Source organism: Oncorhynchus tshawytscha, linkage group LG13 (assembly GCF_018296145.1).
Source record: "Oncorhynchus tshawytscha isolate Ot180627B linkage group LG13, Otsh_v2.0, whole genome shotgun sequence".
NCBI classification, from domain to species: Eukaryota; Metazoa; Chordata; class Actinopteri; order Salmoniformes; family Salmonidae; genus Oncorhynchus; species Oncorhynchus tshawytscha.
This window is the reverse complement of record NC_056441.1, coordinates 95,263,133-95,281,787: the sequence shown is the minus strand read 5'-3', so window position 1 is coordinate 95,281,787 and position 18,655 is coordinate 95,263,133. Positions and strand designations below refer to the sequence as shown.

General features: G+C 42.3%; 1 protein-coding gene across 1 annotated transcript in view; it reads right to left on the bottom strand.

Moving 5' to 3' along the window:
• Positions 1–18,655, bottom strand: part of LOC112238700 (nectin-1) — a 160,638-nt gene that overhangs the window by 31,064 nt on the left and 110,919 nt on the right. Inside the window, exons 4-5 of the mRNA XM_042296551.1 lie at positions 16,422–16,539; positions 4,092–4,243 (exon numbers count right to left, since the gene is read on the bottom strand). Coding sequence (XP_042152485.1) covers positions 4,092–4,243; positions 16,422–16,539 — 270 coding nt within the window. The remainder of the gene's footprint in view (positions 1–4,091; positions 4,244–16,421; positions 16,540–18,655) is intronic.

Sequence of the window (18,655 nt, the reverse complement as noted above, 5' to 3'; positions counted from 1 at the left end):
GGGAGCATCTGATAGTCAGTCTGAATGAAGGGAACATCTGATGGTCAGTCTGTGGGGAGGGAGCATCTGATGGTCAGTCTGTAGGGATGGAGCATCTGATAGTCAGTCTGTATGATGGTCAGTCTGTAGGGATGGAGCATCTGATAGTCTGTATGATGGTCAGTCTGTAGGGGCGGGCATCTGATAGTCAGTCTGTAGGAAGGGAGCATCTGATGGTCAGTCTGTGGGGGAGCATCTGATGGTCAGTCTGTGGGGAGGGAGCATCTGATGGTCAGTCTATGGGGAGGGAGCATCTGATGGTCAGTCTGTAGGGAGGGAGCATCTGATCGTCAGTCTGTAGGGAGGGAGCATCTGATGGTCAGTCTGTGGGGAGGGAGCATCTGATGGTCAGTCTGTGGGGAGGGGAGCATCTGATGGTCAGTCTGTGGGGAGGGAGCATCTGATGGTCAGTCTGTGGGGAGGGAGCATCTGATGGTCAGTCTGTGGGGAGGGAGCATCTGATGGTCAGTCTGTGGGGAGGGAGCATCTGATGGTCAGTCTGTGGGGAGGGAGCATCTGATGGTCAGTCTGTAGGGAGGGAGCATCTGATAGTCAGTCTGTAGGGAGGGAGCATCTGATGGTCAGTCTGTAGGGAGGGAGCATCTGATGGTCAGTCTGTAGGGAGGGAGCATCTGATGGTCAGTCTGTAGGGAGGGAGCATCTGATGGTCAGTCTGTAGGGAGGGAGCATCTGATGGTTAGTCTGTAGGGAGGGAACATCTGATATTCAGTCTGTAGGGAGGGAGCATCTGATGGTCAGTCTGTAGGGAGGGAGCATCTGATGGTCAGTCTGTAGGGAAGGAGCATCTTATGGTCAGTCTGTAGGGAGGGAGCATCTGATGGTCAGTCTGTAGGGAGGGAGCAGCAGCGAGGCTGCATCTCACCCGACTCACCCTCCCTCCCTACCCTGAGAAAAGGGGAGACAGTCTTCTAGCTAAGTCATAATGCATTATTTCTGCCTCATGCACCAATTCATGTTGTTACTCCAATGACCAGAGAAAGTGAAACATTCCTAGAAAAAAAGACACAAGCCGCTAAAAATAACTAGCCAAGCTTTGAACAAGTACTGTAAAAGGTTAGTACTGTGAAGGTTAGTACTGTAAAGGTTAGTACTGTGAAGGTTAGTACTGTAAAGGTTAGTACTGTAAAGGTTAGTACTGTGAAGGTTAGTACTGTGAAGGTTAGAGGTGTTAGGTTTGAACTAGTACTGTAAAGGTTATTACTGTAAAGTTTAGAACTGTAAAGGTTGAACGAGTACTGTAAAGGTTAGAGCTGTTAGGGTTGAACGAGTACTGTAAAGGTTAGATCAGTTAGGGTTGAACGACTACTGTAAAGGTTAGTACTGTAAATGTTAGTACTGTACGGGTTAGCGCTGTTAGGGTTGAATGAGAACTATACAGGTTAGTACTGTAAAGGTTTGATCAGCTAGGACAGAACGAATACTGTAACTGTAAAGGTTAGTACTGTAAAGGTTAGTACTGTAAAGATTGGTACTGTAAAGGTTGGTACTGTAAAGGTTGGTACTGTAAAGGTTTGATCAGCTAGGATAGAACAAATACTGTAAAGATTAGTACTGTAAAGGTTGGTACTGTAAAGGTTGGTACTGTAAAGGTTGGTACTGTAAAGGTTGGTACTGTAAAGGTTAGTACTGTAAAGATTGGTACTGTAAAGGTTGGTACTGTAAAGGTTGGTACTGTAAAGGTTTGATCAGCTAGGATAGAACAAATACTGTAAAGATTAGTACTGTAAAGATTGGTACTGTAAAGGTTGGTACTGTCAAGGTTGGTACTGTAAAGGTTGGTACTGTAAAGGTTGGTACTGTAAAGGTTAGTACTGTAAAAGTTGGTACTGTAAAGGTTAGTACTGTAAAGGTTGGTACTGTCAAGGTTGGTACTGTCAAGGTTAGTACTGTAAAGGTTAGAGGTGTTACAATCACACCAGGCAGAGAGCAGTATTTAAATACACAACATGAGACAACATACAAAGCAATACAAGTTATTTTGGGAGAGGATGACAGGGATTGCAGTGTGTATGTGTGTGTGAAATACAACTAACTGTGTAAAATAATACTGGACATAGAAACAATATGGTTGTGCAACACTCAGGGACCATGGGCATTAAGGGGATGTGTAACATTCATTAGAGGAGGGACAGCTATGTCATGTGGAAGAGAGGGGTCAGAGTCATTAAACTGTCATTCTTGTTTATTTTTTTCATGAATGTGTGATGTTCTGTCTGGCCTATGCCATGTCATGAAGGAGAAAATGCATCTCATGACACTTGAACATGGAAAGATCAGTTATATCATTAAGCCTACAGTAGCAGCCAGTGTGTGGTGTTCTGTCTGGCCTATGCCATGTCATGAAGGAGAAAATGCATCTCATGACACTTGAACATGGAAAGATCTGTTATATCATGAAGCCTACAGTAGCAGCCAGTGTGTGGTGTTCTGTCTGGCCTATGCCATGTCATGAAGGAGAAAATGCATCTCATGACACTTGAACAGTTATATCATGAAGCCTACAGTAGCAGCCAGTGTGTGGTGTTCTGTCTGGCCTATGCCATGTCATGAAGGAGAAAATGCATCTCATGACACTTGAACAGTTATATCATGAAGCCTACAGTAGCAGCCAGTGTGTGGTGTTCTGTCTGGCCTATGCCATGTCATGAAGGAGAAAATGCATCTCATGACACTTGAACAGTTATATCATTAAGCCTACAGTAGCAGCCAGTGTGTGGTGTTCTGTCTGGCCTATGCCATGTCATGAAGGAGAAAATGCATCTCATGACACTTGAACAGTTATATCATGAAGCCTACAGTAGCAGCCAGTGTGTGGTGTTCTGTCTGGCCTATGCCATGTCATGAAGGAGAAAATGCATCTCATGACACTTGAACAGTTATATCATGAAGCCTACAGTAGCAGCCAGTGTGTGGTGTTCGATGTAGGCCGACATTGCATGATACTTGAGGGCAACCATCATGCAGGGCTTGACAATAACCTTCAGACAAGGAGGTGACTGAAAATGTTGTGTTGTTTTATGTAAGAAACCACTTCACAAAATAAAATGCATTATTATTCCCATTCCATTATTACAGAGAATCAGACACATATTGCTACCCTCTGCCTATTGGCTACTTAGCTTGTTCAAGCCTGTCTCAAAATACAACACTGCCCCTTTAAGACAGAAAAAATGCTCTTTACCTGACTTTCTTTTCAAAGATGTCTAGATGTTCACGTTTTGTGCTTTTGTAGAAGGCAATCACTCCCCTATTGCTGACTCCAAATTATCTATATATAACTGGGCTAATATCTCACTAACTGGCAAAGGATATGAACAAATATGCACACATAGCTACATGCAGCTCTTGCTTTGATCTTAAAACAAGTGCATCTACTCACAACCACTCATGCTCTAAACACAGTCCAGTTCAAATTAAATGGCACAGATCCATATATGGCAATGGTCTATTTGCATTTAGGCAAACTGTTGACCATACATTCTCACTATGTGAGATAACCAAGTAGGTTAGTGGCAATACAGAGCAGAGATAAACCAGAAGCCCAGAGCAGAGAGAAACCAGAAGCCCAGAGCAGAGAGAAACCAGAAGCCCAGAGCAAAGAGAAACCAGAAGCCCACAGCAGAGATAAACCAGAAACTCAGAGCAGAGATAAACCAGAAGCTCAGAGCAGAGAGAAACCAGAAGCCCAGAGCAGAGAGAAACCAGAAGCCGAGGGCAGAGAGAAACCAGAAGCCCAGGGCAGAGAGAAACCAGAAGCCCAGAGCAGAGAGCCCAGAATCCCAGAGTAGAGAGAGACCAGAATCCCAGAGTAAAGAGAAACCAGAAGCCCAGAGCAGAGACAACCAAGAAGCCCAGAGCAGAGAGAACAGAATCCCAGAGTAGAGAGACCAGAATCCCAGAGTAGAGAGAGACCAGAATCCCAGAGTAGAGAGAGACCAGAATCCCAGAGCACAGAAACCAGAAGCCCAGAGTAGAGAGAAACCAGAATCCCAGAGCAGAGAAGAAGAAGCTTGTACCAGTGGGTCACCTACCAGTAACATTAACCTGGACCAGACCAGTACGAGTCCCAATCCCATTGGTGGCAGCACACACGTACGTCCCAGCTAGCTCATAGGTCACCGCGCCCTTGAAGATCAGAGAGTTGTTAAGAATCTCCACGGTGCTGGGAAGAGATCCATTCACCCTGTAGAAGAGAGGAGCAAGATAGGGTGTTAAAGATCCCACTGGTCACAACTCTTATCACACCCGAGTGGTCACAACTCTTATCACACCCTAGTGGTCACAACTCTTATCACACCCTAGTGGTCACAACTCTTATCACACCCTAGTGGCCACATCACTTATCGAACCTCTTTAACACCCTAGTGGTCACATCTCTTATTATTACACCCTAGTGGTCACATCTCTTATTACACCCTAGTGGTTACATCTCTTATCACACCCTAGTGGTCACATCTCTTTAACTCCCTAGTGGTCACATCTCTTATCAAACCTTAGTGGTCACATATCTTATCAAACCTCTTTAACACCCTAATGGTCAATAAATAGGGGTATAGTGTCTACTATATACTGTATTCAATAAATAGGGGTATAGTGTCTACTATATACAGTATTCAATAAATAGGGTCCTATAGTGTCTACTATATACTGTATTCAATAAATAGGGGTCTAGTGTCTACTATATACTGTATTCAATAAATAGGGTCCTATAGTGTCTACTATATACTGTATTCAATAAATAGGGGTCTATAGCATCTACTACCTACAGTATTCAATAAATAGGGGTCTATAGCATCTACTATATACTGTATTCAATAAATAGTGGTATAGTGTCTACTATACACTGTATTCAATAAATAGGGGTCTAGTGTCTACTATATACTGTACTCAATAAATAGGGGTCTAGTGTCTACTATATACTGTATTCAATAAATAGGGGTCTATAGTGTCTACTATATACTGTATTCAATAAATAGGGGTCTATAGCATCTACTATATACTGTATTCAATAAATAGGGGTCTAGTGTCTACTATATACTGTATTCAATAAATAGGGTCCTATAGTGTCTACTATATACTGTATTCAATAAATAGGGGTCTAGTGTCTACTATATACTGTATTCAATAAATATGGTCCTATAGTGTCTACAATATACTGTATTCAATAAATAGGGTCCTATAGTGTCTACTATATACTGTATTCAATAAATAGGGGTCTATAGCATCTACTATATACTGTATTCAATAAATAGGGGTCTATAGCATCTACTATATACTGTATTTAATAAATAATGGTCTATAGCATCTACTATATACTGTATTCAATAAATATGGTCCTGTAGTGTCTACTATATACTGTATTCAATAAATAGGGGTCTATAGCGTCTACTATATACTGAATATATACTGTATTCAATAAATAGGGGTCTATAGTGTCTACTATATACTGAATATATACTGTATTCAATAAATAGGGGTCTATAGTGTCTACTATATACTGAATATAAACTGTATTCAATAAATAGGGGTCTATAGCATCTACTATATACTGTATTCAATAAATAGGGGTCTAGTGTCTACTATATACTGTATTCAATAAATAGGGGTCTATAGTGTCTACTTTATACTGTATTCAATAAATAGGGGTCTATTGTGTCTACTATATACTGTATTGAATAAATAGGGTCCTATAGTGTCTACTATACAGTTGAAGTCGGACGTTTACATACACTTAGGTTGTAGTCATTAAAACTCGTTTTTCAACCACTCCACAAATGTCTTGTTAACAAACTATAGTTTTGGCAAGTCGGTTAGGACATCTACTTTGTGCATGACACAAGTGAGTTTACAAACAATTGTTTACAGACAGATTATTTCACTGTATCACAATTCCAGTGGGTCAGAAGTTTACATACACTAAGTTGACTGTTCCTTTATACAGCTTGGAAAATTCCAGAAAATGATGTCATGGCTTTAAAAGCTTCTGAAAGGCTAATTGACATCATTTGAGTGAATTGGAGGTGTATCTGTGGATGTATTTCAAGGCCTAACTTCAAACTCAGTGCCTCTTTGATTGACATCATGGGAAAAGCTAATTAAAAAAATTGTAGACCTGCACAAGTCTGGTTCATCCTTGGGAGCAATTTCCAAATGCCTGAAGGTACCACGTTCATCTGTATAAACAATAGTACGCAAGCATAAACACCATGGGACCATGCAGCCGTCATACCGCTCAGGAAGGAGACGCGTTCTGTCTCCTAGAGATGAACGTACTTTGGTGCGAAAAATTTCAATCAAGTCACCAGAACAACAGCAAAGGACCTTGTAATGATGCTGGAGGAAACAGGTACAAAAGTATCTATATCCACACTAAAACGAGTCCTATATCAACATAACCTGAAAAGCCGCACAGCAAGGAAGAAGCCACTTAAAAAAAAAACATAAATAAGCAAGACTAGTTTCCAACTGCACATGGCGACAAAGATCATAGTTTTTGAAGAAATGTCCTCTGGTCTGACGAAACAAAAATAGAACTGTTTTGCCATAATGACCATCGTTATGTTTGGAGGAAAAAAGGGGAGGCTTGCAAGCCGAAGAACACCATCCCAACCGTGAAGCACGGGGTGGCAGCATCATGTTGTGGGTGTGCTTTGCTGCAGGAGGGACTGGTGCACTTCACAAAAGAGATGGCATCATGAGGTAGGAAAATGATGTGGATATATTGAAGCAACATCTCAAGACATCAGTCAGGAAGTTAAAGCTCGGTTGCAAATGGGTCTTCCAAATGGAGAATTACCCCAAGCATACTTCCAAAGTTGTGGCAAAATGGCTTAAGGACAACAAAGTCAATGTATTGGAGTGGCCATCACAAAGCCCAGAACTCAATCCTCTAGAACATTTGTGGTCAGAACTGAAAAAGCATGTGCGTGCAAGGAGGCCTACAAACCTGACTCAGTTACACCAGCAGGAATAGGCCAACATTTACCAAACTTATTGTGGGAAGCTTGTGGAAGGCTACCCGAAACGTTTGACCCAAGTTAAACAATTTAAAGGCAATGCTACCAAATACTAATTTAGTGTATGTAAACTTCTGACCCATTGGGAATGTGATGAAATAAATAAAAGCTGAAATAAATCATTCTCTCTACTATTATTCTGACATTTCATTCTTAAAATAAACCGGTGATCCTAACTGACCTAGGACAGGGAATGTTTACTAGGATTAAATGTCAGGAGTTGTGAAAAACTGAGTTTAAATGTATTTGGTTAAGGTTTATGTAAACTTCCCACTTCAACTGTATATAGCAGCTGGATTGATCGACTGCAGGACTGAAAGCCCAGAAGAGAAAGACTGAGGACTCAGAATGTGATACTGTACAGGGTGATTTCTGGGTGAAGGAATACGTGTATATGTATATTTCTATAGCTATGTGTATGCCTATATCCTGGTCTGGCTTTTTGTGTGTGTGTGTGTGTGTGTAGCTCCTCTAGCAGCCTGGAGGAGCCTTCACAACACATTTGGAGTCTTGTTCCACCACAGCAATGTCCTCCTATCTGTCACCTAGCCTGCCCCTTCATCTGTACACATAATTCTCTCTCTGTCTGCCTCCTCACCCCATCTTCCACATCCCTCTTTCTCCATTATCATCCCTCTCCTCATCCTCCCTATCCTATGATATCATCCCTCTCCTCATCCTCCCTATCCTATGATATCATCTCTCTCCTCATCCTCCCTATCCTATGATATCATCTCTCTCCTCATCCTAACATATCCCATGATATCATCTCTCTCCTCATCCTCCCTATCCTATGACATCATCCCTCTCCTCATCCTCCCTATCCTATGATATCCTCTCTCTCTCTCATCCTCCCTACCCTATGATATCATCTCTCTCCTCATCCTCCCTATCCTATGATATCATCATCTCTCTCCTCATCCTCCCTATCCTATGATATCATCCCTCTCCTCATCCTCCCTATCCTATGATATCATCTCTCTCCTCATCCTAACATATCCCATGATATCATCTCTCTCCTCATCCTCCCTATCCTATGATATCATCTCTCTCCTCATCCTAACATATCCCATGATATCATCTCTCTCCTCATCCTCCCTATCCTATGACATCATCCCTCTCCTCATCCTCCCTATCCTATGATATCATCTCTCTCCTCATCCTAACATATCCCATGATATCATCTCTCTCCTCAACCTCCCTATCCTATGATATCATCTCTCTCCTCATCCTAACATATCCCATGATATCATCTCTCCTCATCCTCCCTATCCTATGACATCATCCCTCTCCTCATCCTCCCTATCCTATGATATCCTCTCTCTCCTCATCCTCCCTATCCTATGATATCATCTCTCTCCGCATCCTCCCTATCCTATGATATCATCCCTCTCCTCATCCTCCCTATCCTATGATATCATCTCTCTCCTCATCCTAACATATCCCATGATATCATCTCTCTCCTCATCCTCCCTATCCTATGATATCATCTCTCTCCTCATCCTAACATATCCCATGATATCATCTCTCTCCTCATCCTCCCTATCCTATGACATCATCCCTCTCCTCATCCTCCCTATCCTATGATATCCTCTCTCTCCTCATCCTCCCTATCCTATGATATCATCTCTCTCCTCATCCTCCCTATCCTATGATATCATCCCTCTCCTCATCCTCCCTATCCTATGATATCATCTCTCTCCTCATCCTAACATATCCCATGATATCATCTCTCTCCTCATCCTCCCTATCCTATGACATCATCCCTCTCCTCATCCTCCCTATCCTATGATATCCTCTCTCTCCTCATCCTCCCTACCCTATGATATCATCTCTCTCCTCATCCTCCCTATCCTATGATATCATCTCTCTCCTCATCCTCCCTATCCTATGATATCATCCCTCTCCTCATCCTCCCTATCCTATGATATCATCTCTCTCCTCATCCTAACATATCCCATGATATCATCTCTCTCCTCATCCTCCCTATCCTATGATATCATCTCTCTCCTCATCCTAACATATCCCATGATATCATCTCTCTCCTCATCCTCCCTATCCTATGACATCATCCCTCTCCTCATCCTCCCTATCCTATGATATCCTCTCTCTCCTCATCCTCCCTATCCTATGATATCCTCTCTCTCCTCATCCTCCCTATCCTATGATATCATCTCTCTCCTCATCCTCCCTATCCTATGATATCATCCCTCTCCTCATCCTCCCTATCCTATGATATCATCTCTCTCCTCATCCTAACATATCCCATGATATCATCTCTCTCCTCATCCTCCCTATCCTATGATATCCTCCCTATCCTATGACATCATCCCTCTCATCATCCTCCCTATCCTATGATATCATCTCTTTCCTCATCCTAACATATCCTATGATATCATCTCTCTCCTCATCCTCCCTATCCTATGATATCATCTCTCTCCTCATCCTCCCTATCCTATGATATCATCCCTCTCCTCATCCTCCCTATCCTATGATATCATCTCTCTCCTCATCCTCCCTATCCTATGATATCATCTCTCTCCCTCTTTCTTGTCTTCACCATCTCTCTCTTCTACCCTCTCCAGTCTCCTCTTCCCCTGTAAAGAAACCTCTCTTCTATATACCCCCCACCATCTCTCTCTCTTCTACCCTCTCCAGTCTCCTCTTCCCCTGTAAAGAAACCTCTATTCTATATCCCCCCACCCTCCCTCTCTCTTCCTCCATCCCTCTCTCATTAATACCCAGTGGTGGCAGGGCTACAGTGAGGTGAACACAATGGTCTATTAATCCGTTGACACCTTCCCTTACCCAGCCTTCAGTGAACAATTACTACGTTTATCTCTCAATTTCACTGTATAAATCTCTTCTTTTCCACCCAGTTACAGATGGTTGGCAAAGCTCCTCTGTTGTCAAAAGAGTTGTACTATCGGGGGGCTAGGGTCAGTTTGTTATATCTGGAGTACCTCTCCTGTCCTATTCGGTGTCCTGTGTGAATCTAAGTGTGCGTTCTCTAATTCTCTCTTTCTCTCTCTCTCTTTCGGAGGACCTGAGCCCTAGGACCATGCCCCAGGACTACCTGACATGATGACTCCTTGCTGTCCCCAGTCCACCTGACCGTGCTGCTGCTCCAGTTTCAACTGTTCTGCCTTATTATTATACGACCATGCTGGTCATTTATGAACATTTGAACATCTTGGCCGTGTTCTGTTATAATCTCCACCCAGCATAGCCAGAAGAGGACTGGCCACCCCTCATAGCCTGGTTCCTCTCTAGGTTTCTTCCTAGGTTTTGGCCTTTCTAGGGAGTTTTTCCTAGCCACCGTGCTTCTACACCTGCATTGCTTGCTGTTTGGGGTTTTAGGCTGGGTTTCTGTACAACACTTTGAGATATCAGCTGATGTACGAAGGGCTATATAAATAAATTTGATTTGATTTGATACTATTGAATTGCGTTTCTATGATGTCACATGGCTTGATATTTGGACTCTGGTTAGATGTTTGTTTATGCTCACATAGCCAACCTATGCATGATTTGTGTGGATCAAACCAAGCATTGTTTACTGAGAGGAGCACTTATGGCCTGAAAAAAAAAAAAACATGAACATCTCTCCTTTTTTATCTCAACATAATGCTGTGTGTATATTCTGCAGCACTGACACTTATCATTTGAAAGGCAAAGTACTGATGTCAGCTCTTAGGCATGTAGTCCTAATCTATGTCTCCACCACTTCAACTAAATATCTCTCTCTCTCAACAGCTTTTATGATTCCCCCTCTAAAAACAGCACCAAAAAAAATAAGCACTTATTTTTTAACTTATTTAAAGTGCTTTGACAGGCTGGTCATGGATCACATCAACAGCATCCTACCGGACACCCTAGACCCACTCTAATTTGCATACAGCCCCAACAGATCCACAGATGACGCAATCTCAATCACACTCCACACTGCCCTTTCCCACCTGGACAAAAGGAACACCTATGTGAGAATGCTGTTCATATACTACAGCTCAGCGTTCAACACCATAGTGCCCACGGAGTTCATCACTAAGCTAAGGACTCTGGGACAAAACACCTCCCTTCTGCAACTGGATCCTGGACTTCCTGACGGGCCACCCCCAGGGGGTAAGAATAGGCAACAACACGTCTTCCACACTGATCCTCAACACTGGGGCCCCTCAATGGTGTGTACTTAGTCCCCTCCTGTGTTCCCTGTTCACCCACGACTGCATGGCCAAACACAACTCCAACGCTATCATTACGTTTGCTGACGACACAACAGTGGTAATAAAATCAAATGTTAATGGTCACATACACATGGTTAGCAGATGTTATTGGTCACATACACATGGTTAGCAGATGTTATTGGTCACATGGTTAGCAGATGTTAATGGTCACATACACATGGTTAGCAGATGTTATTGGTCACATACACATGGTTAGCAGATGTTATTGGTCACATGGTTAGCAGATGTTATTGGTCACATGGTTAGCAGATGTTAATGGTCACATACACATGGTTAGCAGATGTTAATGGTCACATACACATGGTTAGCAGATGTTATTGGTCACATGGTTAGCAGATGTTAATGGTCACATACACATGGGTAGCAGATGTTATTGGTCACATACACATGGTTAGCAGATGTTAATGGTCACATGGTTAGCAGATGTTATTGGTCACATACACATGGGTAGCAGATGTTATTGGTCACATACACATGGTTAGCAGATGTTATTGGTCACATACACATGGTTAGCAGATGTTAATGGTCACATACACATGGTTAGCAGATGTTAATGGTCACATACACATGGTTAGCAGATGTTAATGGTCACATACACATGGTTAGCAGATGTTATTGGTCACATGGTTAGCAGATGTTAATGGTCACATGGTTAGCAGATGTTAATGGTCACATACACATGGTTAGCAGATGTTATTGGTCACATACACATGGTTAGCAGATGTTAATGGTCACATACACATGGTTAGCAGATGTTAATGCGAGTGTAGCGAAATGCTTCTAGTTCTGACAATGCAGTAATATCTAACAAGTAATCTAACAATTTCACAACAACTACCTAATACACACACATCTAAAGGGGTGAATAAGAATATATACATATAAATAGATGAATGAGCGATGGCCGAACGGCATAGGCAAGATGCAGTAGATAGTATAGAGTACAGTATATACATATGAGATGAGTAATGTAGGTTATGTAAACATTATATAAAGTGGCATTGTTTAAAGTGACACATTTATTACATCCAATTTTTAAATATTAAGGTGGCTGGAGTTGAGTCAGTGTGTTGGCAGCAGCCACTCAATGTTAGTGGTGGCTGTTTAACAGTCTGATGGCCTTGAGATATAAGCTGTTTTTCAGTCTCTCGGTCCCAGCTTTGATTCACCTGCACTGACCTCGCCTTCTGGATGGTAGATAAAAGAGACTAGATATTGTACACAAAATATATATTGTGAATAAAATACATTAGACACTGTCAATAAAATAGACTAGATACTGTAGATAAGAGAGAACATACATTGTAGATAAGAGACTAAACTGCAGACAAAAGAGTCCAGATACTGTAGATAAAATATATAATGCAGATAAAAGAGACTAGATAGTGTAGATAAAAAATATACTGAAGATAAAATAGATTAGATACTGTAGATAACACAGATTAGATAATGTAGAAACAAAGACTATATACTGTAGATACAATAGATGAGATACTGTAGATAAAAGAGATAAAGGAGACTAGATAATGTAGATAAGAGATTATAAACTGCAGATAATATATATGGACAAAACAATGGACAAAAAAAACCCAGCAAACTTGAGCGTGCATAACTATTCACCCCCCCCACACAATGTCAATACTTTGTAGAGCCACCTTTTCCAGCAATTACAGCTGCAAGTCTCTTGGGGTATGTCTCTATAAGCTTGGCACATCTAGCCACTGGGATTTTTGCCCATTCTTCAAGGCAAAACTGCTCCAGCTCCTACAAGTTGGATGGGTTCTGCTGGTGTACAGCAATTTTAAAGTCACACCACAGATTCTCAATTGGATTGAGGTCTGGGCGTTGACTAGGCCATTCCAAGACATTTAAATGTTTCCCCTTAAAGCACTCGAGTGTTGCTTTAACAGTATGCTTAGGGTCATTATCCTGCTGGAAGGTGAACCTCAGTCCCAGTCTCAAATCTCTGGAAGACTGAAACAGGTATCCATCAATAATTTCCCTGTATTTAGTGTCATCCATCATTCCTTCAATTCTAATCAGTTTCCCAGTCCCTGCCGATGAAAAACATGCCCAAAGCATGATCCTGCCGCTACCATGCTTCACTGTGGGGATGGTGTTCTCGGAGTGATGTTAGGTATTGGGTTTACGGCAGACATAGTGTTTTCCTTGATGGCCAAAATGCTACATTTTAGTCTCATCTTACCAGATTACCTTCTTCGATATGTTTGGGGAGTCTCCCACCTGCCTTTTGGTGAACAGCAAACGTGTTTTCTTATAAAGCCCAGCTCTGTGGAGTGTACGGCTTAAAGTGGTCCTATGGTCAGAGATACTCCAAACTCCGCAGTGGAGCTCTGTAGCTCCTTTGGGGTTATCTTTGGTCTCTTTGTTAACTCTCTGATTAATGCCCTCCTTGCCTGGTCTGTGAGTTTTGGTGGGCGACCCTCTCTTGGCATTTTTGTTGTGGCACCATATTCTTTACATTTTTTATAATGGATTTAATGGTGCTCCGTGGGATGTTCAAAGTTTCAGATATTTTTTTAATAACCCAACCCTGATCTGTACTTCTCCACAACTTTGTCACTGACCTATTTGGAGAGCTCCTTGGTCTTCATGGTGCCGCTTGCTTGGTGGTGCCCCTTGCTGAGTGGTGTTGCAGACTCTGGGGCCTTTCAGGACAGGTGTATATATACTGACATCATGTGACAGATCATGTGACACTTAGATTGCACACAGGTGGACTTTATTGAACTAATTATGTGACTTCTGAAGGTAATTGGTTGCACCAGATCTTATGTAGGGAATTCATAGCAAAGGGGGTGAATACATATGCATGGACCACTTCACCATATGCACACACCACTTCACTATATGCACACACCACTTCACCATATGCACACACCACTTCACCATATGCACGCACCACTTCACCATATGCACGCACCACTTCACCATATGCACACACCACTTCACCATATGCACACACCACTTCACCATATGCACACACCACTTCACCATATGCACACACCACTTCACCATATGCACACACCACTTCACCATATGCACACACCACTTCACCATATGCACACACCACTTTACCATATGCACACACCACTTCACCATATGCACACACCACTTCACCATATGCACACACCACTTCACCATATGCACACACCACTTTTCACATTTTTATAGAATGGATATAGACTAGATACTGTGGATAAGACTATAAACTATAGATAAGAGACTATATATTGTAGAAAAAAATAGACTAGATACTGTAGATAAGACTATAAACTATAGATAATAGACTATATATTGTAGAAAAAATAGACTAGATACTGTAGATAAGACTATAAACTATAGATAAGAGACTATATATTGTAGAAAAATAGACTAGATACTGTAGATAAGAGATATACTGTAGATAAAATAGATTAGATAATGTAGATAAAATAGACTAGATACTGTAAATAAAATAGATTAGATAATGTAGATAAAATAGATTAGATACTGTAGATAAAATAGATTAAATACTGTAGAAAAAATAGACCAGATACTGTAGATAAAATAGAGAAGATACTGTAGATAAAATAGAGAAGATTCTGTAGATAAGAGACTATATACTGTAGAAAAAAATAGACTAGATACTGTAGATAAAATAGTCTAGATACTGTAGATAAAATAGACTAGATACTGTAGATAAAATAGAGAAGATACTGTAGATAAAATAGTCTAGATACTGTAGATAAAATAGACTAGATACTGTAGATAAAAGAGACTATATACTGTATATAAAAGAGACTATATACTGTTGGTACTAGTCTAACTGTCACCGTGTTGCCCATGCTTGCTGCAGATAATAATGTGTGTGTCTCATTGTGCCTAAGCCTCCATCTCCAAGCCTAATCATCACTATATTGATGTGTAAACAAACTGAGATGAATGAATGAAACACTGATCGATACGGCAAGTGGGGGAAAATACATCTTATTGCTTTATGTTTTTAAACCCTGTTTGGAGAACCAAAGAAGAATACATTAGGTTCACCAGACCTCTCATATAACACAATTGAGTTGTGTCAGTTTCATTGCAGCGGAGAGGTGCATTAAGTCTTGAACAGGGTTTTTGAGAACGGCGTATGCTTTTAAAACACAGAATTAATAAATCCATTCATTTCAGACCACTTGTTCAACTATTATGAATTCCAAACCGTGGGCCCGTTTCACATGATATACAGTACCAGTCAAAGGTTTTAGAGCACCTACTCATTCCAGGGGTTTTCTTTCTTTTTTAAAAACTATTTTCTACATTGCAGAATAATAATGAAGACATCAAAACTATGCATTAAACACAAAAGTGTTAAACAAATCAAAATATATTTTAGATTCTTCAAAGTAGCCACCCTTTGCCTTGATGACAGCTTTGCACACTCTTGGCATTCTCTCAACCAGTTTAACCTGGTATCCTTTTCCAACACTCCCGAAGGAGATCCCACATATGCTGAGCACTTGTTGGCTGCTTTTCCTTCACTGCAGTTCAACTCATCCCAAACCATCCCAATTGGGTTTAGGTCAGGTGATTGTGGAGGCCAGGTCATCTGGTAAAGCACTCCAACCCTCTCCTTGGTCAAATAGCCCTTACACAGCCTGTAGGTGTGTTGGGTCATTGTCCTGATAAAAAACAAATGATAGTCCCACTAAGCGCAAACCAGATGGGATGGCATATTGCTACAGAATGTGGTGGTAGCCATGCTGGTTAAGTGTGCCTTGAATTCTAAATAAATCACAGACAGTGTCACCAACAAAGCACCCCCACACCTCCTCCTCCATGCTTCACGGTGGGAACCACATGTGGAGATCATCCATTCACCTACTTTGAGTCTCAAAGACACGGTGGTTGGAACCAAATATTTCAAATACCTCAAATTGGAAACAGATTTCCACCGGTCTATTGTTCATTGCTCGTGTTTTTAAGTCTTTAAGTCTTGAACAAGTTTTGTAGAATGTATGTTACCTACACTTCAAGCTTTCTTTGTACCCCCTACCCATTTCAAACAGACAACCTGGACCTGTGAACAGAAGGTCGAAAGAAGACTTACACTTTCCACTGGTAGACGGTAACAGGAGGGTTAGCGTCAGCTTTGCAGGTGAGGCTGACATCCTGACGGTCCAGGTACCAGTTACCATCGAAGCCCTCGATCTTCACCTCCGGTTCATCTGTCAGAGAGAGAGAGATGGTGTCAGAATAGTACAGTATGTTTCTCATTCCAAAACGCTGACACGAGCCTTGTTACCAATTGTATTAGCCCACATATTTTCCTTTTCATCCTTTTCTCTAGAGGATCACCACACAACCCTCTAGAGATCACCACACCACCCTCAAGAGATCACCACACCACCCTCTAGATATCACCACACTACCCTCTAGAGATCACCACACTACCCTACAGATATCACCACACTACCCTCTAGAGATCACCACACTACCCTCTAGAGATCACCACACTACCCTCTAGATATCACCACACTACCCTCTAGAGAAAACTACACTACCCTCTAGATATCACCACACTACCCTCTAGATATCACCACACCACACCACCCTCTAGAGATCGCCACACTACCCTATAGAGATCACAACACTACCCTCTAGATATCATCACACTACCCTCTAGATATCACCACACTACCCTCTAGATATCGCCACAAAACACCACCCTCTAGAGATCACCACACCACACTACCCTCTAGATATCACCACACCACACTACCCTCTAGATATCACCACACCACACTACCCTCTAGATATCACCACACCACACTGCCCTCTAGAGATCACCACACTACCCTCCAGATATCACCACACTACCCTCTAGATATCACAACACTACCCTCTAGATATCACCACACTACCCTCTAGATATCACCACACTACCCTCTAGATATCACCACAAAACACCACCCTCTAGAGATCACCACACCACCCTCTAGAGGTCACCACACCACACTACCCTCTAGATATTACCACACCACACTACCCTCTAGAGATCACCACACCACACTACCCTCTAGATATCACCACACCACACTCTAGATATCACCACACCACACTACCCTCTACATATCACCAAACCACACTACCCTCTAGATATCACCAAACCACACTACCCTCTAGAGATCACCACACTACCCTCTAGATATCACGACCCCACACAACCCTCTAGAGATCACCACACTACCCTCTAGATATCACAAAACCACACTACCCTCTAGATATCACCAAACCACACCACCCTCTAGAGATAACCACACTACCCTCTAGATATCACCACACCCACCTCTAGAGATCACCACACTACCCTCTAGAGATGACTACACTGCCCTCTAGAGATAACTACACTGCCCTCTAGAGATCACCACACTACCCTCTAGAGATGACTACACTGCCCTCTAGAGATAACTACACTGGCCTCTATATATCACCACACTACCCTCTAGAGATCACCACACTACCCTCTAGAGATCACCCCCTACCCTCTAGATATCACCACACAGCCCTCTAGATATCACCACACCACACTACCCTCTAGATATCACCACACCACACAACCCCCTAGATATCACCACAGCACACCACCCTCTAGAGATCACCCTAAAACCCTCTAGAGATCACCACACTAACCCCTAGATATCACAAAACCACACTACCCTCTAGATATCACCACACTACCCTCTAGATATCACCACACCACACCACCATCTAGACATCACCACACTGCCCTCTAGAGATCACCACACAACAATCTAGAGATCACTACACTCCCCTCTAGAGATCCACACACTACCCTCTAGAGATAACTACACTGCCCTCTAGATATCACCACACTACCCTCTAGATATCACCACACTACCCTCTAAAGATAACTACACTACCCTCTAGATATCACCACACTACCCTCTAGATATCACCACACCACACCACCCTCTAGATATCACCACACCACCCTCTAGAGATCACCACACCACACTAGCCTCTAGATATCACCACACCACACTAGCCTCTAGATATCACCACACCACACTACCCTCTAGATATCACCACACCACACCACCCTCTAGACATCACCACACCACACCACCCTCTAGAGATCACCCTACTACCCTCTAGAGATCACCACACGAACCCCTAGAGATCACCACACCACCCTCTAGATATCACCACACCACCCTCTAGAGATCATAACACCACACTACCCTCTAGATATCACCACACCACACTACCCTCTAGGGATCGCCACACCACACTACCCTCTAGATATCACCACACTACCCT